This window comes from Podarcis raffonei, chromosome 4, assembly GCF_027172205.1.
Source record: "Podarcis raffonei isolate rPodRaf1 chromosome 4, rPodRaf1.pri, whole genome shotgun sequence".
Lineage (NCBI taxonomy): Eukaryota > Metazoa > Chordata > Lepidosauria > Squamata > Lacertidae > Podarcis > Podarcis raffonei.
In genome coordinates, this window is record NC_070605.1 from 53431862 (window position 1) to 53459110 (window position 27249).

Here is a 27249-nt window from a genome sequence, read left to right on the forward strand (position 1 = left end):
CAATCGCGCAAGGCGAAGGCTCGCGGCTTCGCTGTCACTCAGCACTAGCCCCGCCCGCCCCCAGGGAGGGGGCGTCGAGAACGCGGCCGTTTTTAAAGGGCCCGCGTCCTCCTTAAGGCGCGCTTTGCTAGCGGGAGGACGTCGAGGTTTGGCTGGAGCGCTGAGCAGCACTTGGCTCGGGGGAAGCGTGGCCGCGGAGCGAGGACGATGAGCGCACCTGTGCGGGCCTCCTGCCGCAGGCGGTCCTTTTCTAGAAATATATATATATATATATATTGTCCAGTAGCAGCTTGGAGACCAACTAAGTTTGTTCTTGGTAGAAGCTTTCGTGTGCATGCACACTTCTTCAGATCTGAAGAAGTGTGCATGCACACAAAAGCTTCTACCAAGAGCAAGCTTAGTTGGTCTCTTAAGGTCCTACTGGACAATTTTTTATATATATTTCGACTGCGTCAGACCAACATGGCTACCTACCTGAATCTTTTCTAGAAAGGCAAAGATATCCAGATGCTCATTTGCCAAAATGGGGAGAAGCAGGTAGGTGTGTGAAAATGAACGACAGCACGGCTGGGTTGGGGGAGGCGGAGAGAAAAGGATCCATGGGCATTTCATGTGCGCAGGGTGGTGGTGATGAACACCAACAACTGGGTCACACTGGCCTGCGAGTGCTCCAATTGGAGAACAGCCTTTACCAAAGGTGTCATGGGCTTTGGAAACACTCAAACTCAGGACACAAGGGAGAAACGTGGTAAGAGGAAGGCACGCTTGGCAAACCCTCACCGTGATCAACTCCTGCCCGGAAACCAATGTCCCCACTGTGGAAGGATATGTGGATCCAGAATTGGCCTCCACATAAACACTGTTAAAACTGTGTTTATGAAGACAATCTTACTCGGCTACGAGTGATCGCCAAGGAAGAAAAAGTAGATAGATGATCAAACAACTCTGGAAAGGGTTGTGCGTTCCGGCTTAAGGGACAAGGTGCGCTGCCTGGGAGAGCTATTCACTTTTCTCTCAGGAAGCCTAGGAGGCATGTTTGTGTTGATGTCCACCCCTTCCTGGCCTGAGGTAGCCTAGCCAATATTATCTACACTCTGGTGTCTTTTGAGGTTGACAGTGCACTTTGTTGCATGGGGCTTCCCTTGAAGACAGTTCAGGAAATGCAGCTGCTGCAGAACACTGCAGTTCAGTTGTTTTACTTGCCAACAGGAACCATGGAAGAGATCTTACCCTTGCCTGTATTGAAACAACCACAGTGGCTCTCAGTGAGTTTCCATGCTCCATTCACAGGGCTGGTCTTAATCCATATACAGCTTAAGACTGACCCAGGTAGCTGTTGGGCTGCCAGCTGCCATACCTAGGCCTCTGTCCACCAGTCCAAACATGTGTGAAATGAGTAAGAATAACTCATGACAATAAAAGCTTGCCCTCTCTCCCCGGCACCTCTGTTATTTGCTCTGCAACTGAGCATGGTGCAGTGACCCTAGATGTGAGCATCTGATTTTTTTAAAAAACCCAACCAACTAAGCTTTTCTTTGCAGGAGAAATCTATGTCCTTTCCTAAAGGGGCAAGTTGGCTGCACATTTGAGAATGTCAGGCCACAAGAGAAAACCAAATCTTGACACAGTCAATGAATTGATATTATATTCTGAAAGATTGATATATTTATTTAATTAATGCAACACCACATTTCACAGGATATGTATGGAATATTGTAGACCACTGAGATAATACTGTCATTTTGCATTGGATATAGTCAAATATTGTGTACCACAAGCAATAATTTGTTACACATTAACAAAGCAACTTGCCACAGGAACACACTCCATGAAAGATATAGCTTTTTTTTTTACATAGTTTGTAAATTTGACGCCACTAGTAAATTACTTTTAGCAATATATTATGATTGTTAACTATTTATCCTATACTTGTAGATACTTTGTTGCAATTTTGGTGGTACTTTGCTGCCAGATTCTGTAATCTATTGAAGGTGTATGGGGGCTTGTATATTAAATATGTTATAGAAAAACTGTAATAATTGAAAATAAAAATCTAAACAAGGTCTACATATCACTGAACTGTAATTTGCACTAACTTTCCAGAACACAGTTGCTTTGCTAACATAAGATTATTCCAAAGCACTATCACACAGATGTTAATAATCAGAGTTTTAACGAGTTAAATCACATACTGAAGCACAAAGGTTATAGTACCACTGATGTTGAAGATGTACGAGTACTTTTAAATGAACTTCACTGTAAAAGCACAATACAGAAGTCACTGTATTTACTTATCTATCCAACTGTAGATAATGGTTATGCACTGCTAGCTGGGATGATTTATAGAAATATGCTGGGATAGTAGTAAATAATTTAGAAATGTAATTTTATTTTTGCTGCTCCATGGAAAGCTGTGCTTCACTTAGATGCTACCAAAAGGCGGAGACTTTGCTAACAGAGTCAACAGAAGAACAGACAGGTTTGGCGAGGCCCTTCTCAAAAAAGATTTTCCACAAGCTTTTAAAAAAGCAATCAATATAAATAGCTGTGACAATATGTATAAGAGAATCTATAGCTTGCCTAATGACGTATGATTGAAAACACTAGTGTTTCCTTCATGACACCAAAATACTACAAATGACATTTGTTGCAAAAACCATGGGGGACAGGACCATTTGCAAGTTTACAAAGCATTGTGCAAACAGTAACAGATTTAGCCTTCATAAACATCACATGTGGCATTAACAGCTTCTGTCTGTGGCGAGAACAGTGATGCATCTAAAAAGCTTTACAGAACAGTACAAAAACTATCTGTTGAAGCCCAATTTAAGACACAAGCACTTCTATACATAGTAAGGGAGGATGCAAACAAAACTGAAATGCATGGACCACATAGCAGATTACTTCAGATTTTTGTATCAAAACTGACTACATTGTATCGAGTCATGAAATTCTGCTCTTCAAGTTAATAACAAAGATTCATATTTTTCTGAAATGAAAGTTCCTTAATAGTAGTATCCAAAGCAAAAGTTGAATAACTGGATTATAAGTGACCACAATATTTCCCATGTGTGCAAAACAATAGTACATATGCAGTTGCAGGTAAAATATATTACTATATGCTGTGTACTTTTTAAAAAATCTTTCGACTCTTTGTGGAATTCACCATTACAAATCTTCATAAACCTCTGGTATATAACATTTCCCCAACATTACCCTTGAAAACAGTCATTAATTAAACTTTGGCAGTTCTTTGGTAAATACTTATAAATATACCAGTTTTCGGCTACTGGAAGTGACTCTAAGTTCTACCAGTCAGGAGGGTATTTAAAATAGTATTTAAAATATTTTGTAATAAATAAATTTATGTGCACTAAAAGGATAAAACGGTGCTCATGTGTTGTATTTAAATTAATTGATGGGAACTTCTAATTTTGAACTTGAGTCCTGTGGGTTAAAATGGGATTTAAATATGCATAAACTTCCCTGCATTGTGCCCTATTAGTAGTGGCATAATAAAATCACATGTGGAATTAGCTTTGTGAAATACCATATATACACACACACCTTTAAATTTTGTACATAGTGACATATTTAAAGTTCAGTGCATCTGACAAAACTATTGCACACAGAATTACATCAATGCCCAATTCTAGGAGATAATACTCTTAGCAAACAAGTTTAAAGAATTTATCTTTCAGTAAAATCTTGTGTTGATAAAACCTTAGGTACCTGGGAAGGGCCTGCAGTTGATTTAGTGCTATTGGACCTGGGCGGTACAGGAGGTGCAGGTGGGGGTCTTGCTGGCAAAGGACAGAAAGAATCAGAGCTTCTGTTCCAGTCATTGTAAATGGCAGAACCTGAGCCAAATATATTTTGTTCAGTGCCCAGTGAACTTGGAAAAGAAGTTGCTTTCATGGAACTTGCTCTTTTTAACTCAGTGTGATTGTCCGGTGACTTTAACTTCATCACACAACCCTCTTCATCAAATGTTACCCATCCTCTTGGCTTTACATTGTTCACTATAGAAGATGTGTTTTGCAAACTGAAATTGTCTTCAAATGCATTAACATAAAACGAGGCCTTGCTTTTATGAAGAGGTGGGAAAGGATAAGCAGCAGGTCCTTCTGTTGAACAATGTGAAGTAGCTCCAGATTCTTGGGTTTCTGTTCTAAATGGATTTCCAGCAGTAATAGTTTCTTCGGTGAATGGATTTGTGCTGTTTAGTCTGGGAGCAAATGGATTTGGAGAATTGCACATACGTTCTTCATGTTTACTATATGTTGGAATAAGTGGCATTGCTGGCATGCAATTTATGTTACTTGAAGTATTAAAATTGTCTGTTGCAGAAGGCAACTTTGTCAGCTTCTTTTGGTTTAAAGGTACAACCGGTGACATTCGGACTGATGACTGAATCTTGGATGCAGAAAGCAGCTGAAAGGACAGATCTTCAAAAGGATCATTGTTTAGCTGTGTTTCAAGCTGAATGGCATGAACTCCATTTGCTCTAATCTGAAAAGTAAATAAAGTGCTCAAACATGTCACTTGGCTGTGAAACAGCATTTCTTCATTGTCCATGGCATAAACAGTGGATCTTGCATTTCCTAATTTACTTTATGCTTGCTTTCTTATTTTAAAAGTCCTGTTTGATTTATTTTATGATCAAAATATTTTTTAAAACCCCCACTGCGTTTTCATTGGCAAAATAGACACATGTAGACCTACAAAGCATTTTATTTATCCCCCTATTAACTGATACAATTGTAATGTTTCAGATTTCTGAACACAAAAGAACAGTACATCTCTACTGGAAAAAACTATTATGCTGAAGAAATAAAATAGTATATACATAATTAAATGTAGTCACTTTCACATGCAGAAATGGATGATGTTATTATGAAGTTTTATCACAATGAAAATGTTAGTAACATTCTATGTTTTAAAATGGCACTAGTGTCTTTAAATACTATAAATTGTTTTTTGTTTTTTTTACTGGGCCAAAATAGAAAGATTTTGGGAGAAATTCAACATTGCGCTAAGGCAATCATTCTGTCAGGGCAAGTATTTTGCCTTGGCAGACTCAATGATCCCCCTTCTCCTTCCCCTGTGTGCTATTCTGGGGATTCTCTCAATACCCTCCCCAAGTCAAAAGGGGAGCATGGCAGGAGGAAAGCCCCATTACACAAGAAAGTCCATGCACAGGGTTTCTGCTGGGAAGTCTCATTAGCTGAATCCTGCCCTTCATTGAACTTCCAGATAAATTTTAAGCACTTGGAAATATTCCTGCACAAGACAGAGGTGTTTTTATTATCCTAGGCATTTGGACAGTGCTAATGGCCTAGCATTTGGTCATTTATTTTTGGCGGTTCTTTCTTATGTGGGTGTTGTGGTTATTTTATGTAATCAGGTAATTTTTAGAGATGAACACTTAGTATGTTTGTTTTGCTTTAATGAATTTTTATTGCATATTGTCCATGTAAATTGATTCAAAACTCATTTGCCAGAGTGGACTGAAGGACATTCAGTGAATAAATTGACTTCTCCCACTCAACTGGATGGGCAGGGCCTTTCAAGCCTTTTTCCTCCTCTGACAGGGAGAGAAGCCACCCCACCTTCCAGTTCTGCCCTGCCTCTCAGATGGGCAGGGTACACATAATAAATTTATTGTTGTTAGGATGGATGGGTCTTTTTCTCCTCTGGGAAGAATCTCAGTATTTTAGCTAATATGCACTCAATGTCTTCCAGTTGACTCTTCACCAGAAATTCCTAAGACTAATCCAGTTATTTGTGGGAAATGATACATAAATTTAATAAATCTAATCAAAAGTATTTCTCACCATTTTAAACTGAAATAGAATTTATCAAGAATGGAGACAAAAGAACAGGCCTCAGTACTAATAGAGAGACTTGAGGATGTCCTCTCTCACACACACCCAAGTAAGTATCACAACATGACATCCACCTGAGGGGTTTGGCAAGTTCAGTACCCAACCCAGAATGCTGCCGTGTTGAATCAATTTCCACCAACCTGGCTCCCTCACCCAGCATGGGGATGAAAAGAAGGCTTCGCAACTGCAGGGGGTATCCTTATACATAGAATCAAAATTCTCCTCATATTTAAGACACATTCTACATTTTTCATTTCTTCCAGTAATTAAGACCATAGTCCAAAACACACCTAAGAGTAAGCTCCAATGAACTGACTTCTGAGTGACTATGCCTATTCTAGTGTAAGAGTAAATTTCCATGTTTTTACATATATTAGACATACGCCAATCCTGTATCGTTATATATTCAACAATTCTAAACACAAAGTTTTAAATCTGAAGATCCATTTTATACTTACCTAAACAGCCTGCTTAAAATAATAATCAAGAAATCAATTTTGTCAATGTCCAAGTATAACCATGTTTAACTACAGAATAAATGTAAATCAAATGCAATTTTGCATATGGCACATGGCATGCTATGTTTATGGTGTAATTTAAAAATACTAAGACCCAAAAGAGCAGCACCACTGCTTTGTAGGATTTAATTGAATGTGCTTTGTAAGTTGCATTGATCTCAGAAGCAAACCGATTAAAAACTTGCTTCATATTAAAACTAGAAATAGATATATTTTATTCTAAAAGGGCAGCTTTTTTCATGAACTTTTGAGTGTGAGAGAGCTGAAACCAATGTTACACTTTTTGCCGCAACATTCATTTTGTTTCATAAAGTAGTCTTGTTATCAGGGTTGAGTAGTGTTTAAAAGTTTCAGAAAATGGGACCAAATTAAGTACTTCCTATAGCAGTGGTTCTCAAAGTGTGAGGCAGACCTCTTGGTGAGGTGCAAGTGAGGTTTCCAACTTCATCATAAGGCATTTTTTGTGGATTTTTAGCTATTTTAGTGTCCTGTATTAGGACCCTCCCCTCTGATTTTTGAAAGCTGGCAACAATCAGACATTTATTTTAAAAATTTCTTTATGCTGTTTTCTTCATTTAAGGAGAGGCTTACTTGGCACAGTTTGAGAACCCTTACTCTACAAGGCCATAGCATACCAAGCTAAATAAGGTGCTTTATTTCAATAATATGCTACAGAAAGCAAGAATGAAACTATGGCATGTCTGCCTATATATGCAGGCAGGTGATTTCAATGCAAGTGCAGATGTATGAAGCAAAATTGTTCATACATCTTTTTTGCTACAACTCATGGAGAACAAATAATGGATGGAAATAACAAAAGACTAGTAAAGAGTCAGGTACCTTTTACCCTGATGGTTGATCCTGCTTGTGAGAAAGAGACAGACATCAAAGGGAAAATATTAGGAAGAAATCCATGGTAAAATGCTTCAAAAGTGACCCAGCACTATGTCTGTCCAATTATTTGAGTGTTAGATGTTACTTTGATAACACATACATGCAGAAACACTCTACTGTTCTAATTGGATTTGCTATGATATAAAAGGAGGGACACTAATTTTGTTCAGGCTGAGGGCCGCGTTGACCCACAGTCAACTCTCTGGGGGCTGCTTGTCAAACTGGGGGCAGCCAAAGTGTAAAATGCTTTCCCGTCTGCTATTTTGCATTAATTTTAATAATTTGCATAAATTAATAATAGATTATTAAATTGTTTTTTATAAAATGGACACCTTATGGGAGGCAAAGCACATCATCATAGTGGGGGACATATGAGAGCAGTCAATAAAAACTTTTCTTTTTTTAAAAAAAGTAAAAACTGTTGACCTTGAGGGATGCAAATCTGGAGGTCTTGTGGGTACAAAAAACCTGCAGGGTAGCCACCGCTGATATCAATAGTCCTTCACTTTGGCTTTGATTTTACAAAGAAAGCTGCCTCAACTGGCAAGCTATGTTTGAGTCAATGATACCCAACAAGCATTTTGCATATTTAAAATATATTGCCTTTGGGCAGTATTCTAGTAACTCATCCCGTCAGCACAAGGATTACTTCTAGTGCAACAGAACTACGCCCTCTCCTGTGTGTGCATTGCCATGCCCTCTCCTAATCTGCTCTAGACGGTTGGGGAACCCCTAGAACAGATTTGGGTGGTTCACAGGGTGAGGAGGTGGGAAGTTCAGCTGCGCAAGGATTTCCTTGTACTGAAGGAACTACTTAGTGCTATATTGAATACAACCCTTAGTGATCAAGTGACTATTCATATGACTGGGGCAGCTGCATTTTAAACCCGCTCCAGATGACATTTAGTCATGCTGCTATGTGAGAGCGAGATAATCATGTAAGTGACTAGCATGTTCAAAGGACTGCATGGATTGGTTTTTGATTTTACAGATTTAAAAGCAGGTTGAGGACATTAGGCTGTACTGGCTTCAAAGACTCAAAAGCTCTCTTTCTGAAGCAAATCATTACTAATAGATTGTATTTTGACACATTCTGTTAAACTTTTCTATGTCTGATTGCCAGTGGATAAACTAGTAATACTGTTCTAGCACTGCTCTAAATACCTCTTATATATTCATACCAGGTTATTTGGGGAAAGTGTATAGAGGACTGTGTTTAACTGCTTTCTAACTTCACCAAGAAAATGGATGCTCAGTATTAGACATCTTTTCTAATATTTTGCAGGGTTTTTTGACCCAATTTATAAGACTTAGAAGCAGCAACAGTGGAAAGGATAGTTACCAACTTACCAACAGTGGAAAGGATAGTTAAGTCAGTTTGAATATAAGTGTGACCATATTAATATATTGTTAGTAAGCTAGTCCAGTTGAAACTTGGCCATAATACATGTTAAACTCTACCCATGTCTTAAGACATCTGTTTACCACCTAGGCTGCGATATAGCAGCTGCCTACAAGAATAATATCCATCTCAGCCATGCCTTATCACTTATGGAGTGGCCTCCCAGAGGTTTGCCTGGCACCTACTTTAATGTCTTTTAGACAATCCCCAACCACAGCTCTGCTAACTGGAGTGTGTTAGGATGGGGTGGAAGTGCCTCTTTGCCAGCAGAGGTGGGGGTAATTTTGGGCTAGTGGCACCTAGAAACTCTATGGGCCTATGATTAGGGATGTTCCAAGGGCAGGTTTGAGCTGGTCTAGAATCTGCTGGCTCCAAGATTGCTCTGTTCTCCCCAATGGTCCCAGGACCTAAGTGAACTTGTACTGTCTATGCCTTCTAATTGTTTGAGCTCTGCAATTTGTTCATTTCTTAGATTATGAGTATTTATGACTCATCAACCAAAAGCTATACAAATTTACTTCCTATGTCATGAAACACACACACACACACACACGACTGTGCCCAATAACTATTGGTCCTTTGTTCTGGGAAGTTCTGGATACTTATAGTCGTTTACATGCTGACATTAGAAAGTAAGAACCTTTAAGTTCAGTAGCCTATGCTCCCAAGTATGTCCTAGTCATCAAGGAAGACCTTGCATGGGTACAGATGCAAAGAAAAACACTTTCATTTTGCACTTGTCTCCTCCCATTTCAATTCTAACCAGATATATAATTGTGTAGTGCAACAGACATGTGGACTGCATGGCAACAAGCCTTTCAATTATTCTCCTAAGGAACATAAAAGCCTTCTTTAGCTGCTAATCAACATGTTTTGTTACAGGAACCAAATAGTTTGTTCATAAAAAACGTAAATAAAAAATGGGAAACATGATTTAAACCAGTCTCTCTATATGATGAATCCATTCCTATTTAATTGTGTTTTTTATGAAACTAAGTTTCTAAATCCTATGCAGACATGCTTAGGAGTAAGCCTCACTGTACAGTAGGATTTGTTACTGAGTATGTATAGAACTGTGCTGGCTGAGATTCCTTAACATACTAACTTGCATGTAAGTCCCAATAAATTCAGTAGGACTTAATTTCAAAAATATCATAAAATCGTTGAATTGGAAGGTATCTCCCAGGGTCATCTAGTCCAACCCCCCTGCAATGCAGGAATCTCAACACACAGTTCCCCATCCCCATACTAGACCCTGCTTAGCTTTGCAAATGTGCTAGCAGTTTTATTGCTGCACCAATATAAACAGATCTGCAAGTGCCTCAAAGTAAAAGCGTATCATGCTAACTAGACCCCCACCTTCAAATTTCAAACATCTGTATGAATTTTAACAACCACAAAGAGGAAAGCTAAAATTCACAGCACTATTTTTTAATAGTTGGTTTAATATGTTTCATTTGTGTTTTCTTCTCCATAGTTTCTAATAGCTCTATAAAGTTGACTTGCATCTAACACGGGGATTATGTTCTGGGGATGGCGCATAAATCTGAACTCGTGTATAGTCGAACTGCTTCCACATGAACAATTTTACATTCCAGAGCCGGCACACCAAACAGGTCTTGCCCCACAAGCAAGACAGAGAGCTTACCAAGCTTAGGGAGACTCTTGCAATATTTTGCTTACTGGGCTCAGGGATTTGTGTACCAAGCTCAGGGAGACTCTCATGAGATTTCATGGGAACTCGGAGGACACTATGAGATCTTGCAAGAGCCTTCCAGAACCTGGTGAGCAAGTCTGAGAGCTTAAAAGCTCTTTCTGTGCCAAGAAAACAAAAGGAGCTTTTAAGCTCTCCATCTTTTGTGTGTTTAATTTATGTGATTTCAACTGGACAGCACATGTAAAACGTGTTTAAGTTGTGAGTCGACTGCGCTATATATTTAAATGTAAAAGTTATCAGCATGTGAATGCTGCTGTTGAGTAAGCCTGTTAAAGTAAGTGTACTTGTGCACTAAAAATAAAGTATTAAAAAGAATTGCATACATACTTGTTTCTGTGAAGGGACGGGTTCAGAAGGCAAGCTTTGGGATGATTTGCTACGAGGGGGAGGCTGCGGTGGTGCTTCCAGGTTTTGTGGAGAAGCTGTCTGAGATGTTACTGTCATAGGTACAAGAGGTTCCTGCATCTTTAGGACAGGGGGCTGCTGAGTGGTGGAATGAACAGGAATGGCAGCCTGTGGCTTAAGTGGTTCAGGAAGCAGAGGGGATCCTGCAAATACACAGAAAGTGTTTTTTAATGGAATTAGATTTTCTCAGTTAACACAAAGTTCTCTTGACAGTGGTCAGCGTCTCAACCCTTGGATGGCATCCCATAGGAAAAATGATTATCTGTATATATGGAACTGCACATACCAAAACATGTAAGAGTAACCCCAGTTCAGGAAAACTGCCAGGGGCCTGGATTAAAAGAGCTGCTCATTCAAGAACTTACACTAATTTGGATCTTTGCCCCCTTTGAACAGCCAGGCCCTCTGATATCACAATCTGCTTTCGAAATTCACATCAGTTTCAAAAGCAGTTTGTCATGAAGGGAACTGCTCTTTGAGAACATCAGATCTAAAGTCTCATTGGGCTCACAGAACTCATGTCACAGCTATTTAGGTTCTGAGCAGAGATAAAGTCTTCACACATTAAGGAAGTAGGAGGTGCATACATTTGAATACAGCATATATATCTGGTATTTCCCATGAGGTTAAGAACCATTCATGTCTTTGATCACACACTATGTAGCCATGCCACAGTAGGGGTGAGAACTACTATCTTTAGCTGTAATAAACATCTCCAAAGTAGTTAGCAACAAATTTTCCTGAGGTTGCTCATTAATCTAGTTCATTCTCTTTATTTCATTCTATACCTCTGAAATACTTGTGTACCCATGGGTAAAGGATCTGTAATTATTTCCATTCATATGGATAAGCAGATTCTCTTGCAGTATTTTAAAAACAGAAGTACTGCCCAGAAGTGGCTACAAAAATTCTAAAATCTTCTCTGCATAGCAGACCTATAGTTTACAAAATTCGTTTAAGTGCATGACTGAGACTTTATTCCATTAGCAACCTTGAACCACCTATGTTATGTGCTGGTAAGAAACTCACATTAATTCTGAAAGAGATGTGAACAGGACACTGTCACAGAACCAATTCTGGGAAAGTGGGAAGAGTAGGCTGTATTATATAGGTCTCGCCACTAAACTGCACGATAACTACATTAAAGCAAAAACAAACAATTTACCTCTTGGTGATTCTGCTGGCTTGGGTTGGACTTCAGGTGTTTGTCTCCCCACAGGGGGACGGGCGTGGCTTAGTGGTGCACTAATGACTCCAGCTCGGGGAGGAATAGTCTGAAATGCATTAGGTGCAGAGATGCAATATGGTTACAATTTGGAAACCCTAACAATTGCCTGTGAATGGAAGTTCAGTTCACTTCAGATTGCAATGACTGTGCAATCAAGGTCAAATATTTTAATAGCTTAATATTTAGGGAAATGGGAAACGCTAAATCCTGAAATCTTAGTGCTGGGATTCAAATTAAATAACACAGATCCTAGAAGTCTTATAGGGAAAATGAGGATTCCTTGGCTAGTATCACTAAATACGAACCATTATTTCAAAAGATTGCACGATAAAGTTTCATCACATTCTCTTCTACAAACTTTGAAGTTAATAAACCCAAAGACAGGATCACAATATCACAACCACATCACAAGCTCTGATTGCCTACCGGTCTAGTTCCTATGCTTGTAGGTCCAGCTGGAGATGGTGAATGACTCTGAGCTGCAGAAACAGAAAGAAGTCACTAATTTAGAATATATTTCAAAATCCAGATTCTCTGTAATTAAGTATTTAACCTCAATATATAGTACCTATGTCTCTTCTTTGTGGCCCAGGGCTTTTTTGAGCTTTGTAATAAGAACAAAAATAAACAAATAAATCAGTTTATACTAGTGAATATTTAGGTTTACAAATACGTGATTTTATATTTAGATGAGAAAGTTGCAGACATCCTAATTCAAATGTTTACATTACTGTACCTATCTGTATTTTTAACATTATGTTTTGATAGTTTTTAATGGCATAACGATTGCATGCTTTATTCCCTCAGCATAGCGTGATGCTAGAAGAATGAAATGCTCCTAATTGTTAGGAATCCTCTATGAATGATCACCTTAGATGCACTGTGAATATGATAACTGATTTGCAGAATTGTTTATCAATGGTTCCAGTAAAAAGCAAATTGACTCCAAATTAGGCTGAATATCTCCAGTGCTTACGAGGAGACTAATCTGACAGTTCAATGCTTAATCTAAACCATAGTTATGTGGTTTTCACTTTCTCAACAAAAACTAGTAAATTTTCAGAAGAAACATGCCTAAAGCATATTCACATTTGCCTGACTATTGACTCAATAGAAGTTTTGATCTCATACAATTTAGCACTTGCAATTTAGTGCTTTCTTTTAAAACAACACACAAATTTGACGTCATTTGTCATGACTGAATTATTATCTCAATAAGTTAACACCGAAAATTATAAAGTACAAATAGGAACCCTCAGGCAAGAAAGTCAGGACAGCTGTGCATGAATATTTGCATATACAGTTGACAGGAGGAAAATTCATTACCTTCTTCTCTCCTGGCTACACCAGGACTGGGAGGAGCACCAAGACCTTATCAGAGAAAAGCAGAAAAGCAGTATATTGGCCATGCAGCAGGGCAAGGAAATGTAAGAAAAAACAGAATTGCAAGGCTTTTGTTCTGAATAAAGTGATCAACTCAAACAGTATATTGCTGCGATTTGAGGGGGAAATAAGCAAGCATGAAGTTCACATTTAGAAAGATTAAAGAGCTTTCATTTTATTTTTCATTGATAGGATCATATTTAAATCATAAACAAGATAAAAAAACAGGTTTAAGAACTTGTGTTTCTTTGTCAGGACCCTAACTGTGAACTAAATTTCAGTATGCCTTTCCCTACTTTCCACAGGGATGTGAACCTGGCACCATATGTTACTAGGCACCAGGCAAAAACTATTTTTTTCATCCAGGCTTTTGGAACAAACCAATGTACCTCCTCCTGTCCTCCACACATAATCTCAGTTACAGGTTTGTTCACATTTGCAATTCATATTTAATCAGGCATATTACTACGATTTTAGCACCATCTTTAACATTTCAAAGCCATAGGTAACTTTACTACTTTTAGGAAAATAAAAGCATTCTAAAACTAAAACTGTGTCATAAAGCCTTTGTTAAAAACAAAGAATGATATCCAACTCACTCTTACTCAGAGTAGCCCCGTTTCAAGTCCAATGATTTAAATGGAGCTTCTGTGAATATGAATGACTAAGACTGGATATCAACAAAAGTGTTAACAAAGAAATCTAGATTAATACAAAATATTTTACCCACTACTTAAGTCATATTTGAACACAAACATTACCTCCAAATTCTTTTCTAACAGGGGCAGGACTTTTACCTCCTTAAGGGTAAGAAGCAGATGCAGCAATAAATAAAAAGTATGAATTGAAAGAGAAGCATGAGACAAAGGAAATCAAGAATCAGGAACAATAAATGAACTGTTTGTAATTATATAGTCTTCGAGACCTTCATACTCAAAGTTATAGACAGAGAGCTAGAAAAGCATCAATAGATAGGGTAGTAGTGGCTGTATTCAGCAGGCTAAAGCATAGTTTAACATGATAAGAACAAATGTAGATGAGCCTTGGGGTCATGCACTCCCCACTCCCTTCCTCCAGCGCGGTGACAAGGAAAGAAACAGTTTGGAAGTTTTTGCTTCTGTTTTTCCTTAAGTGCAGGCTATTGTGTCATCCAAACTGGCAAAGCTATGTTAATGGTAACTGGTTTGTTTGAAACCATGGGTTATAAAGTTATTTCAAACAAACCATAGTTACCATTAACCATGGTTTTGTCAGTTCAGAAGGCACAGCAAGCTGTGGTTATGTACAAACAGAAGACAAAGCTCCCAAAACCCTCTACACAACAAAGGTATTCTTAATTTAAGCTAATTTACCACCAACAATAGAAGAACTTTCTTCAGGTATTATTTTCACATTTTACCAGCTTACCTGCTGGTGGAGGTGGTCTCTGTGGTGGAGCAGGGCGAGCAGGAGGTGCTCCGGGGCGAGGTGGAGGCAGGCGTTTGGGTTCCAAACTTTGGGTAGACTCTTTTTGTTGGGCAATTGGTTGAAAATCTATTGGAGAACCTGGCAATAGTAATTTATATACAGAGGCATTAAAAAAAATAAAGCATTCTTATGCCTAGTTATATAACAACTAAAAAGTAAAGGTAAAGGTACCCCTGCCTGTATGGGCCAGTCGTGTCCGACTCTGGGGTTGCGTGCTCATCTCGCTTAAGAGGCCGGGAGCCAGCACTGTCCGCAGACACTTCCGGGTCACGTGGCCAGCGTGACAAAGCTGCTCTGGCGAGCCAGCACCAGCGCAGCGCACGGAAACGCCGTTACCTTCCCGCTATAAAGCGGTACCTATTTATCTACTTGCACTTAGGGGTGCTTTCGAACTGCTAGGTGGGCAGGAGCTGGGACCGAACGACGGGAGCTCACCCCGCCGCGGGGATTCGAACCGCCGACCATATGATCGGCAAGTCCCAGGCACTGAGGTTTTACCCACAGTGCCACCCGCGTCCCTTATATAACAACAATTTTTTCAAATTATATTATTCAAAGAAGCTCATCGCACAAATCCTGTTATTTCTTTCAGGAAAGCAAGTACCATCTCCTCAGGCAAGTACTGTATAAAGCTCACACTTCCTTGTATGTAAAACTTGTTTTCAGTAGTACTGCTAATACCTGTAGTATTTAATATAAATTGCTAAAAAGCATTTCATTGATGTTTGCTCACTCTGTATGACTGTAATATGGAATATTAAATCATTATATTAGTGTTGTTTATTTCAGCCAAAAATAATCTCCCAGAGCAGGTTACCATAGCAATAAGGTGGTTATTGCCCTCAGGCTCACAAAATTCTTGAAGACCTTTGTTTCAACAATCTTGGGTACTTTGTATTTGAATATCCATATATATGCATCTAATGGAATGTACAAATAAGTACATGCACATATGGAGAGGATATTGGTAAGATGTGGCAATACCTTGAGAAGATGTAGGTGGTCCAGGAGTCTTGTTAGGTGCTCTGCTTGGCCTTGATGGAAGAGCTGGAGGTGGCCCATCTGATAATGTAGGCGACTGACAAGGGCTTGAACGAGGTGAAGAGGCAGGTGAGGCTCCAAGACCAGAACCTCCTGCTAGCTGTAGATGCTGTGGAAGAATTTCTTCTACTTCAGCACTATAATCATCAACATCACCTTGAAACAAAGTAAAATATTATTAAGTAAACAGAACTACAAATCTGTCAAGTTGTACCGCAATTAATACAGCAAATACTGTAGAGCTTTTTTAAAAAAGCTACTAGAGCTGCTACCACTTTCCTACAAAATACCAATAATCAAACTTTTATAATGTAAGATTATGCATAATGGATGAAACCTAATTAGAGTATAGATTTAAGTTTGAGTTCGACAAACCTTCCATATCGTCATAGTCTGCTGAAACCTCCACATCTTCACAAAGCAAAGTGGAACTGGTTGATGAAGGCAAGGCAATATTCACTCTCTCCAGACTCATCTCTTCCTCCAAGCTCTTAATCCAATCTGGGTTTTTCAAATTAATATTGATTGTCCTCCCAAGCAGCTGAATTTCAAACAAATCAGAGAATAATTAATATAATTATTGATTATGGTTTGTGCAACTACTTAAAAAAAAAACTACAAATATAAGTCATAATTCTAATTCTAACAGTGAAAACAGAAGTAAGATTCTTCCTCATGATATAATGGGAGGCTGAATTTGCTCAGCCTGAAACTCATCCACAGGTTAAGTTTGTGCATTAAATAATTAACAACAGAACAGCCCTGTGAGAATGTGTTGAATGTTAAAAGGCATAGAGTTAAGAAAATAGATTATAAACTCATCTTGTTTCTGAAAAGTTTTGCATTGACTGCCAAAGATGTAACTTGCTTGACAACAACTTTTTAATGGAGGACACATAACATGTTGCTGCTCTAGCATACCTATGTAAAGAAAACATGTTATTCAATCCTCTGTTGACAGCTCTCACTTCAATCCAGGATGAGGGGGAAAAAATCTATGGTCTAAAGCAGGCATCCCCAACCTTTGGCCTTCCAGATGTTTTGGCCTACAATTCCCATGATCCCTAGCTAACAGGACCAGTGGTCAGGGATGATGGGAACTGTAGTCCAAAACATCTGGAAGGCCAAAGGTTGGGGATGCCTGGTCTAAAGGATCAGGAAGTTGGTCAGACAATGAGTCAAGTAATTTAATCTATGGCTGACAGCAGTTGAACCATGGTGTGTCCATTAAAAACAGGTATCAGTTGGAAACACACACACAAAAGGAAACTGGAGAAAGTTGGGAGGGAATTAGCCTGGCTGACCTGTTGGAGGTGAGCATTAGGAGGGAGGGGAGTCACGAAGGTACAAACATTCTTCTCCATGCAAACTATATTTTCCCACTTCAGCTATATAGAAAGAAAGCACTGGGTTTCAAAGCTGAAAGTCCTGATCTTGAGGCTTCTAGCACTATGTAACACAGCAGGGTGGGAAAGAAAATGATTGTCCTCTGCTAGCCCCACAAAGCACTACAAATGCTCTTGCTTCAGGTTGCCTGATTATTATTATTTGAAAATATATATTAGCCAGTTTACTGATTATTTGTATTGTTTTAATGATATTTTATGTTTCAGCATTGTACACCACCATAATATTTTATGATACGGTGATACAGAATTCCTTTTATAAATATATATATATATATGTAGAGAGAGGGGGGGGAAATAAGTAAAAGATCCCAATATGCATAAAACACTGCAACTTAGCAGGCGACACATAAAAATGCTTATTACCTCAATGCCATTCATGTTAAGAACATTTAAAGCAGAGCTCCCTTCCAAGAATGTCACCCACATTTTGTCTTCTACAAATCTGTGAAATATAGCCAATGTTAAAATGACAAATCATAAAGCAAACATTTATACTCCTGTCACTGAGCATCCACCTTGCCTCCAAGTTTCTATTGTGGTCTCAAAGACAAAGATTGGTAAGAGCTGATTATCTAGTACAGGGTGTATTTGCAGACTGCTCACCATACCCTACTGACATGCACAAAACTGCATCATGAGCCTATGTGTCTTGGGCTAAGAAGTTCATGTATCCTGATACAATCAGGGCAACATTTTGCTGTTCTTGAAGGTCCTGACCCTCCAACTAGCACCAAAAAACCCCATCCAGAGTCAAGTAACCCTTTATTCAAAAAGTCACCATTGCCTCCCCTTTGGTTCACTTACAAATCCTCCTTACATTAACCATGCTGTTTCTATCCCCCCCCCTCTAAGACTACAACTGTTCTTGGGATGTCTGAATGGAACATTATTCACTTGAACAACAGAGTACACCTAAGAGTCTGACCTTATGAGAAGGCAAAAAGGGAAAGTGGTATCTGCTAGCGCATGTTGGAGCACAGTTGGGCTATGGCCAAAATGAGTATCAGTCACTAGATTAGGTGAGGACTGAATGCCTCCTACAAACACCAGAAGGAACTTGCATTGCAAGTGACCAACATTCTCTTCCCTGTTTGTTGTGAAGGAGACAACGAAGATGGGGCATGCCCAAGCTGTCCTCTACAAAAATGTCCTTGAAATGAAGTTGCTCTAACCTTATGAGTATAACTTCACCATAAGTTGCAAACTTTTGAAGAAGTTCATCAATCAAGCCATCATCAAAATAGTTCTCTTCTGTTGAAGACCCTTTGATAGAGACCATTATAGTACCATCAGGTGGTCCCTGCACTGCAATCACTTCCTTGTAAATTTTGTGTCGTTCCTCTGCATCAACTTCAAAGATATCTATATCAATCAACCCAACAACAGGCCTGCAAAAACATAAATAAAGGATGCACATCAATGGCTGAGGAGCATCAAAAAATAGATTTTTAAAATATTAGAAGGTATTACAAAAGGCCAACTTCAAACCTATGATCAGATGTTTTCAGCTCTGCCCTTCCATAATACAACAAAGTTCCAGGACTCCATGTGTAAATATGTTTACTTTCATCGTGAAAACTGGAGTTAAGAAGATCCATGTCTTCTGCTACAAAAGTCATATAAGAAATTATATGAATATGCTATAATAGTCAGAATATAAACAAACAAAGGGGAGAAGAAGCCTGTGGGAAGGGGAGATTTATATTTCATTTTATACTCAAATAAAGGTCACCTCTTCAAATGAGAGAAAATCTGTATGTTTCCCTTAACTGCTTGCTAGGAGAATATTGGGCCTTTGCTTTTGCTTCTTTAAGAAAGACCGCACAAGTCTACACATGGGCTGCAGCAAGTGTGAAGAGTGAATATGTGAAAAGTGAATAATTTGTACTTCAGACTTGGCATTTATATAGCTCGTTTCAAGTATTCAAAGTACTTTATATACCTTTCATTAATTTGGGCAAGCATATCCATGTACAAAAAGGGGAAATGGCCATGAATTCTGCAGAAAATCAGTATTTTGTGCATGGCTAGCTACTATAGCACATATCCTAATAAATGAACAAATTAATAATTTCAGTATTAAATAAAAAACTTGAATGTTTAAAAATCATACTACTGTCCTATCAAAAGTTGTTTTATCACTTTGCACTGGTTAATATTCAATATTATTATCTGACCTGATCGGTCAAAAGGCCATTTTCTTCTCCTCCACAGTACACGATCTGTCCAGGCTGGTGTACGGCATTTTTCACTGGTATCATAGTCATCCGAAAATAAGTCATATTTGTATGTAGGAGCAAAGGCTATTTTTCCCTCTAGAAAGCCTCTAAATATCTGTAGGAAATTGAATAAAACTTTAGCTGATATACAGCTTGTAAGGAACACATATGGTAAGTCTGCAGCAACTTTATAATATGGCCCCAACAGCTAAAGCTTCTAACAAGTTAGTCAAAAGACCACACACATAGAACACATTACAGCAGACCAATATGATGGCTATATAGATCCACTACAATTGATCTCAGCTTTCCTGGTGAAAGACACTCTAGTCCACTTTTACAACATGGACCCCCAATATTGTGACTAATCCAGAAGCAAAACAGTGCTACAAAATGTTGTGCAACTAGGGAGACTGCAACCTATGAATTAAAGCAGTTCCTACAAACCTCATCTTCTCTGGGATACACAGCCCTAGCTCTGAATGAACTGTCTGGGCTGTACTTGCTTGGGACTTACAAGACAATGTTTTTCCCTACAGAAAAAAAACCCTCCAAAGAACGAGCATGTCAGAGAGAAGAGTTGTGACCTAGCCTTTTCAGTGATCTGCTATGTGTTCTATGCACATCAGATTACTTGGTGAGAGGATTATGAACGAAACTAGACATGGCAGGCCAGTCAGATGTGCCACTCTACATACGGAGCAGAGTGGTGGTAGTGATGTTTGAGTGCATGGATGCATTTCAATTAGGTAATGGAAGCTCAACCTGCCTCCAGCCAGGAAGCATACCAAAATGAAGGTTGTCAAGTTCTACATAAGGTTCTACATCAGAACAAACACCTCACTAAAGGAAACCTGAGATGTTACCTGTCCAGCATTTTTCTGATTAACAAGTTGATCGCCTGCAATGAGAGCATCCCAATTTTGTTGCCGAATTAGTTCCTTTACTTCCTCATTAGGAAGATCTATACGGTAATTGAAATCACCACACCAGAATACATAGTCATGGGAAAACAGCATTCTTCCCTGAAAAAGGAAAAAAAGAACTCCAACTAAATATAATTATGAACCCAAGTGCTACCCCTAGTTTATTAAATGACATCTGTATTTACAGCTTTGTAAAAATGAATAAAATCCATATTTTGTCAGTCTTTACCTAAAAAGCCATAGTTGCTATTGTTATTTATGTTTTAATACCCCCTAAGAGCTCATCATAATCCCATCATTTCTCCTCAGTGTAAACCTTTGAGACAAGCAGGCTCAAAGAGACTGACATGCAGTATAGTCCTGTTACACAGTGCCTTTTATGAAGGCGAGCATTAATAAGAGTGTTCATTCTTTAAATTTTAGTAAAGTTATTATGTGATGACTCAGACTGCCAGATCAAGTTGTAAGGATGAGTGCAATCATGGGCTGCAAACACACTACACACTAAAATGAGTTAGAAATTTATCAAATGCATGTGAAGAGTTTATACTATAGACTTGCATCTGGAAATTTAAAATGTTATCTCTATCATAATGCTGTCTCCATAAAGATGAAGCATATTGTGCTAACGTCATAAACATGATGAATCTTAACTGTTGATCTCACAGAGGTAACAACATAGAGGTAAAACATAATGGAAATAAATTAAATACAACTATGGAAAAGAAGTGGATAGATGTACATATTGGGAGTAAGTATGTTTTTAGGTATAGGCTCCCTTCCAACTCTACAATTCTATCTAAAATGAGAGACTGAATTATTCCTTACCATTGGGAAGCTCAGTTTTCGACATATTTCCATGAAATCCTCATTTCTCTCTTTGACTTGTGACTGTCCTGCAGCAAAGTGACTGCATACAAAGCAAAGGCTGGAAGTATGAAACAGCATTCGAATTGCTACTGCACCCTTATTACCAGTAGCTCCTCCCATGCCAGTCTTTACAGTATCAACGGCAACATCCCTAAGAATGAAATGTAAAATAAGTCCATTTGAGTTTTCAAAATCTTGGCAAGAGCTTCTACCAGCTTCAATTATATTTAAAACCATTTAATTTTTGAAGATTAAATTATGCTGCTTTGCCTGCACGTGCCTATGTTTGTTATTTGTGGCAGCTGGAAGAAAGCAAATTATTACCCATTTTTCAGAAGTTCTCCTGCCAAATCACTTATGCATAATTCTTATTTTTCAGACAGGAAGTTGGTGAACTGGCATGGAAACAAATGAGCATAATTCAACAGTTGTGCAATGTACTATCAAGGGATACTGGCACTGAAGCCTTCTGCCAATTTACCATGGCAATCTGGCAAGTTTAGACTTCTGCAACTGCAAAGATTAACCAGGTTCCTACTTCAGCTTCAAACCCATATGCTTCAATTAATTCCTACCAGGATCTTTTGCAATGGAACCAGAATAGCAAAGGGCATGTCTCTATCTGTAACACCAACCATTATTTATTAGGGTTTTCAGATTATAGTCAAACAAGACAGTGCTTCTCCTGCCACTAGCAAATGACTTCTGTTATTTTAAAAGCAGATATTAAACATGAACAAATCCATTCTCAAAGAAACATTTGCTTTTGACTATTATTAATTACTACTACTACTACTACTACTACTACTACTACTACTACTACTATTAATGTCTATACTGCTTTATATTTTAAAGAAAATATAGTTTCTTATGTGCCTAAGTCAGATGGTTGGTCTATCTAGCCTAGTACTGTCTGCAGTGACTGGCAGCAGTTCTACAAGGTTTTAGGTTAACATCACTTGATTCACTTTAAATGACCTGAACTATGTTTCAGCATGTCAATTTACTGACCTGATAAATGGTGCATGTTGAGGTCTGATGAATACAAAAAGGCAAACACCCACCAACTGTTCTGAAGCCAGCAGAACATATTTGCAATCCCTGGAGATGGTCTTTTGCAATTCAGCAGCCCATAATTTTTGATTTGTTGTACTGCCAGTGTGGGAAAAAGAAAAGTTTTTACAGCATGCAAGTGCTCACAAACTTTGCCAAAGAGAACAAAGAGACTGCTCTTGTGTGTGTACTACAATGAATACCAGATAATGTTAAAACAAAAACAAAAAATAAAAACTATATAGCAAGGGCAACTTGCAAGAAGATTTTATCCAAATTGGAAATGAAACTGAGATTCAGCAGAGGGGAAGACTTAAAGAGTTTTTTTTTTTTTTAATGCTGTTCTCATTTCCTGCTGAGCAATAGAAGGAACAGGAACACACATGGAAACCTCCCACACTCAAGCTAGAATCAAATTGTAACACTAATTCAGTTGGTAGCGCATGAGATTCAGTTGGTAGAGCAGGGTTGTGGGTTCAAACCCCACACTACATTGCAGGGGGACGGGACTCTATGATTCTAAATCTATCAGAGTACAAGCTTTACACTGGAAAATGCTCACTCATGCCTCTGCAGCCTTATAGTACAGTAGGAATAAATATATAGCTGCCTTTTAAAAATACTTTAAAAAAGGAGGGCTGCATAGTTGAAGTCTGGTTCACAAAATAACCTCTTCCCATTTGACTTACTACTTTGGAGCCAGCACAAACCAATGTAGGGCTGCAATTCATAAGAAAGCATTCATAATGCTACGTTCAACATTGCTTTTCTTAATAGTTTTGTGTCTCTCCCCCTCCCCAGGCCCCATCCCCACTTGGTATACTGCAAAATGTTCTGTGATGCTATTGGCAGTTTAAAAACTAGCTTGTGGTATGTTGCGTATGGGCTGCCAGTGTTCAAGCTTTGATGATTAGGTTTTGAAGTGTTTAGTATTGCAGTAAGCTTTCACACAAATTTTGAAAGTTTGACAAAATCTGATTAATTCGCTTCTGTGGTTTCCATAGCAGTGACACTTACCTGGCACTCACAATGTTTCCTGCATTTAGCTCTACCATTTCCTCAAATCCTATAGCAAAGATGTCAATCGGCTTACTCCGTCGATCTGAATTAACATATGAGGTTTAGGTAATTACTTCAGAAGGACAAAAATCAGGATAGCTAAAAATCCAACCCAAATTGATTAACAAGGTAAGGACTCTCACCTTGGAATTCACTGATGCCAGCTACCTTTGGTGCATCTAAAAGCCAGTCAGTGAGAGTCTGGTTTCTAAAGGCAATGCTTCGAAACTGCTTTCCGCCATTGACGTTCCATGTTCCAACACAAATGCGAATTTTTTTGGGCTTTGAATACTTATAAAAATTCTCACACATACTCTTCAGTATTTTTGCTGATGCTACAAAAAGAATATTAAGACTGATTTGCTTACACAGAAGTCAGCAAGTGACAGATAAAATTGTAAGCTTTACATTTTAAAAAGTCAAGATAACAATTTATTGAAAAGACATGCACTGCTCAGTTGATATAGTTCCATTTGTTTTTAAATGATAGTTCTCCTGATTATCCAATATTAAGTTTTGTGTATTTTGTGTATATATATATATTGTAATTTTTTGCTGTAAATTGTTCTGCGATCTTCAGATGAAGGGCAGTATCTAAATTTAATAAATAATATGTTCTCCAAAACATTTAAAATTGGAATCCTTTTTATATTTCAGTTAGTTCTGTATAACAATAATCAATTCCCAACATGCTTTGCTCCATGTCTGAATTATTCTTTGAATAGATGGGATCAAATGGAGTAAATTTATTTTAACAGTAAGTTTTCAAATTAAGTTATCCATTGTATGTAATTAAACAGCCTATTAATCCAACTGTAATTATTTTAGGTTAAAATTGCTTGCACATGTACTGTGCTTCAAACATGCGCTTCATCATTTATCAAAGCAATGTTATTGGGACAGTTCTCCCACTTTCTTGAGGTGCAAATTGTGCCTTAACTTGTTTTTGAACTCTTAAGGGTTTACTTCAAGTATATATTGTATGAACCAAGTCTTCTAACAAACTGTAGAACACTGATGAGGAAACAGGTGGCAGTAGGGCTCTTTTAGCTTAAAAACGATCAAACAGCTAGTCTCTCTAGATTAATCCGTTCAAGTTACATTCAAGTCTACCATTACGTTCAAGTCTACCATTCTACATTGGTAGAAACTACTATTGGTTGAATCCAAAGGAATGCATGCATAGCTAGGCTGGTAAAATATGCCTTTCCTTTCCCCTCCTCATCCCAATAGTCTTTCCAACCCCCTGCGAAGGTGCTCCCAAGAGTGCTTGCTAAATGGGAAGGAGTTTTCATGCGTGGATGGTGCCTCTGCCTGATATTCAGATATTCTGCCCCTTTCCCCTCATTCCCCTTCACCGCAACCCACACCATTCAGCAGACTCCCTCTAGGAGTGACAGCTTCCTAGTCCCTTGCGCAGGCTTTTCTCTGGATCAAACCCCAAATGTTTTCTCCATCTGCAGCCCATAAACCAGAATAAAGCCAGACTTCATAAATCAAGAAGCCAAAGCAAATCAGGAAAAAATACCAATAGAAGAAGCATGAAACCAGCTAGGTAGTTAACTCTGAATGCAGTAAGCAGGATCTTTGGGTTTTCTACTATGTCTGTAAGTTTATCCCTTCTCTAATACAGAAAAGCACATCAAGTCATTTCAGTGCTTTAATATCAACAAGAATGTTCATAGAAATAAAGCTAGCATATAGGCAAAGAGGATATTGTGAATAAGTTCTTACACTGAACTGCTTCTCAGAGAGACTTCAGCTATTAAAATTTGACAATGTTTTAGGGATAAGGCAGTATTTTTAATATAGCATGTAAAACTACCATGGTGTATTTTACTAAACATAAGTTAACAGAATATGCAATAACCAGATCCCTTTTAAGGCATTTGAAAATTTTGCAATTATGTTTCTTTAAAAAACAGCACACAACTTTCTGTTGTTCATGCCCTTTGGCTGTACAATATAGTTATTCTATTAGTAGGATGGATATGCATAAGTGTATTTCAGTCAATTGGGCATAGTTTATTCTATTTGAAATACATTTGCCCAAGGGAAATTCCACCCCTACAATTTTTTCTTTAAAATGCTGCCTTGGTCAACAGCACTCAAGTTGTAATGGGAAAATATGGCATTTCAAATATTATGCCAACGTGTTCAATTTTAAGATTTACTAGTGATCTTGTGGCCCTATGAGAAAGCTAGAAAGACCAACCATATGCCTGAGTGCAATAGCTCAAGGAATCTTTTGAATACTGGCAACTCCATTTTTTCATGGGTTAAAAACACACCACAGAAGTTACTTTTCAAAAATTCATACCCACAATAATGTATTGAAAAAGGAAAGCTGCTGAAAAGGAAACCACACGGCTAAAAAACAACAAGCCCGAAAAACTAGGACGAGCAAAACTGCAGCTGAAATGAAGAGAAAAGGGGCGTTCTCGGGCCTCACCGTCCTTAAATGACCCCGCTAGCTCCACCCCTGCAGCCAGCCGATTGGCTGGCCCGGGTGTGACGCGGCCCGAGGATTCCCCAGATCGTGCGGGGCTGTGGCCAACCCTGTGCGGATGTTAGTGGGCGTGAGCCTGCAACCCCCCCCCTTGATGTCGGGAGTGGCTTTATTTCATCAAATCTATATACCACTGATTGCAAGAAAAAAACTCAAAGCGGTTTACAAAATGAATAAAGCAATAAAATTATCAATGGAAATTTAAAACCAGTTACTCAAAACAGATATTCAAAGCCAGCCTATGATTTGTTAAGTATCTGTGTAATACTGAGAGTAAGTTTTTTCAATCCATAACCGATTATGGTCTAACCTGCAGGTGATGTGGCACTCCAGATGATGTTGAGACTCCAACTCCCATCAGATCAAGCTGGAATTGCCAGTGGTTAGGGCTGATGGGACTTTTAGTCCAACAATATCTAGAACACCACAGGTTAGCCCCCACCCCCTTCCATTACATTAGATCATGGTGCCTGGTGGTCTAAAAATACTGTAATGTAAAGAAGCAAACTTCTAGACATCCATCTGTGCTCCCTTCACTACTCTCAAGGGGGTGCAGGGAATAATGTGCCCAAGACATCTGCAGAGCATGCCTCTCATCTTTATTGATTTCAGACATGCTGGCAGGGAAGATGTATGGGGAAGGACCATAGTTTTATGATAGGCATATGCTTTGCATGCAAAAGGTCCCTGGTTCAATCCCCAGCATCTCCAGTTAGGAATGGTGTCCTGGCTCACACCCTCAGATGAACTTTCAGCTCAGGAAACCCCAAAAGTTTTTTTCAAAAGAATTCTGAACACAACTTCTGCATCAGTATGGGAGGTAGGTTACAAAGCTAAAAAGGCACCTTGGCAGAAACTAGAATACATGGCTAGGCAGAAAGCAAAGACATCCCAATGCCACTTCCACTCTATTTTTAAAGGAGTAGGACCTGTCACTCATACAGTTCCCATCCCAGGCCAACATTTCTACTGTTCATGCCTGTGCCGACAAACCACACCTGGTCAAGTGTGTCCTTCACCCACCTCCCACGCCCTCCAATCAGAATCTTTGGATCTGTGTTGGAAAGCAACATACAAAGGAACATGCAAGGGACTTGTCTCCACTTGCAAGCAACCATTTCTCAATGTCTTGCAACCCAATATTTCAAAGCTATTTTCTGAGTTGCGAAAGGTCCCCAGTTCAAGCCTCAGCATCTGCATGTAGAGCTGGGAAATACTTCTGTCCAAATACCTAAGATGCCACTGCCAATCAGTAAAGAGA

At 38.7% G+C, this 27249-nt stretch overlaps 1 protein-coding gene across 1 annotated transcript in view; it reads right to left on the reverse strand.

Annotated features, from left to right (window-relative positions):
* Positions 1-1632: 1632 nt before the first annotated feature.
* SYNJ1 (synaptojanin 1) overlaps positions 1633-27249 on the reverse strand; it is a 47517-nt gene continuing 21900 nt past the window's right edge. Inside the window, exons 13-31 of the mRNA XM_053385241.1 lie at positions 23623-23814; positions 23438-23522; positions 22379-22519; positions 21326-21518; positions 20438-20596; positions 19530-19686; positions 18841-18958; positions 18525-18740; positions 17716-17794; positions 16319-16484; positions 15887-16099; positions 14843-14980; positions 14197-14235; positions 13379-13423; positions 12621-12656; positions 12479-12531; positions 11990-12125; positions 10747-10967; positions 1633-4512 (exon numbers count right to left, since the gene is read on the reverse strand). Coding sequence (XP_053241216.1) covers positions 3691-4512; positions 10747-10967; positions 11990-12125; positions 12479-12531; positions 12621-12656; positions 13379-13423; positions 14197-14235; positions 14843-14980; positions 15887-16099; positions 16319-16484; positions 17716-17794; positions 18525-18740; positions 18841-18958; positions 19530-19686; positions 20438-20596; positions 21326-21518; positions 22379-22519; positions 23438-23522; positions 23623-23814 — 3209 coding nt within the window. The 3' untranslated portion in view covers positions 1633-3690. The remainder of the gene's footprint in view (positions 4513-10746; positions 10968-11989; positions 12126-12478; positions 12532-12620; positions 12657-13378; positions 13424-14196; positions 14236-14842; positions 14981-15886; positions 16100-16318; positions 16485-17715; positions 17795-18524; positions 18741-18840; positions 18959-19529; positions 19687-20437; positions 20597-21325; positions 21519-22378; positions 22520-23437; positions 23523-23622; positions 23815-27249) is intronic.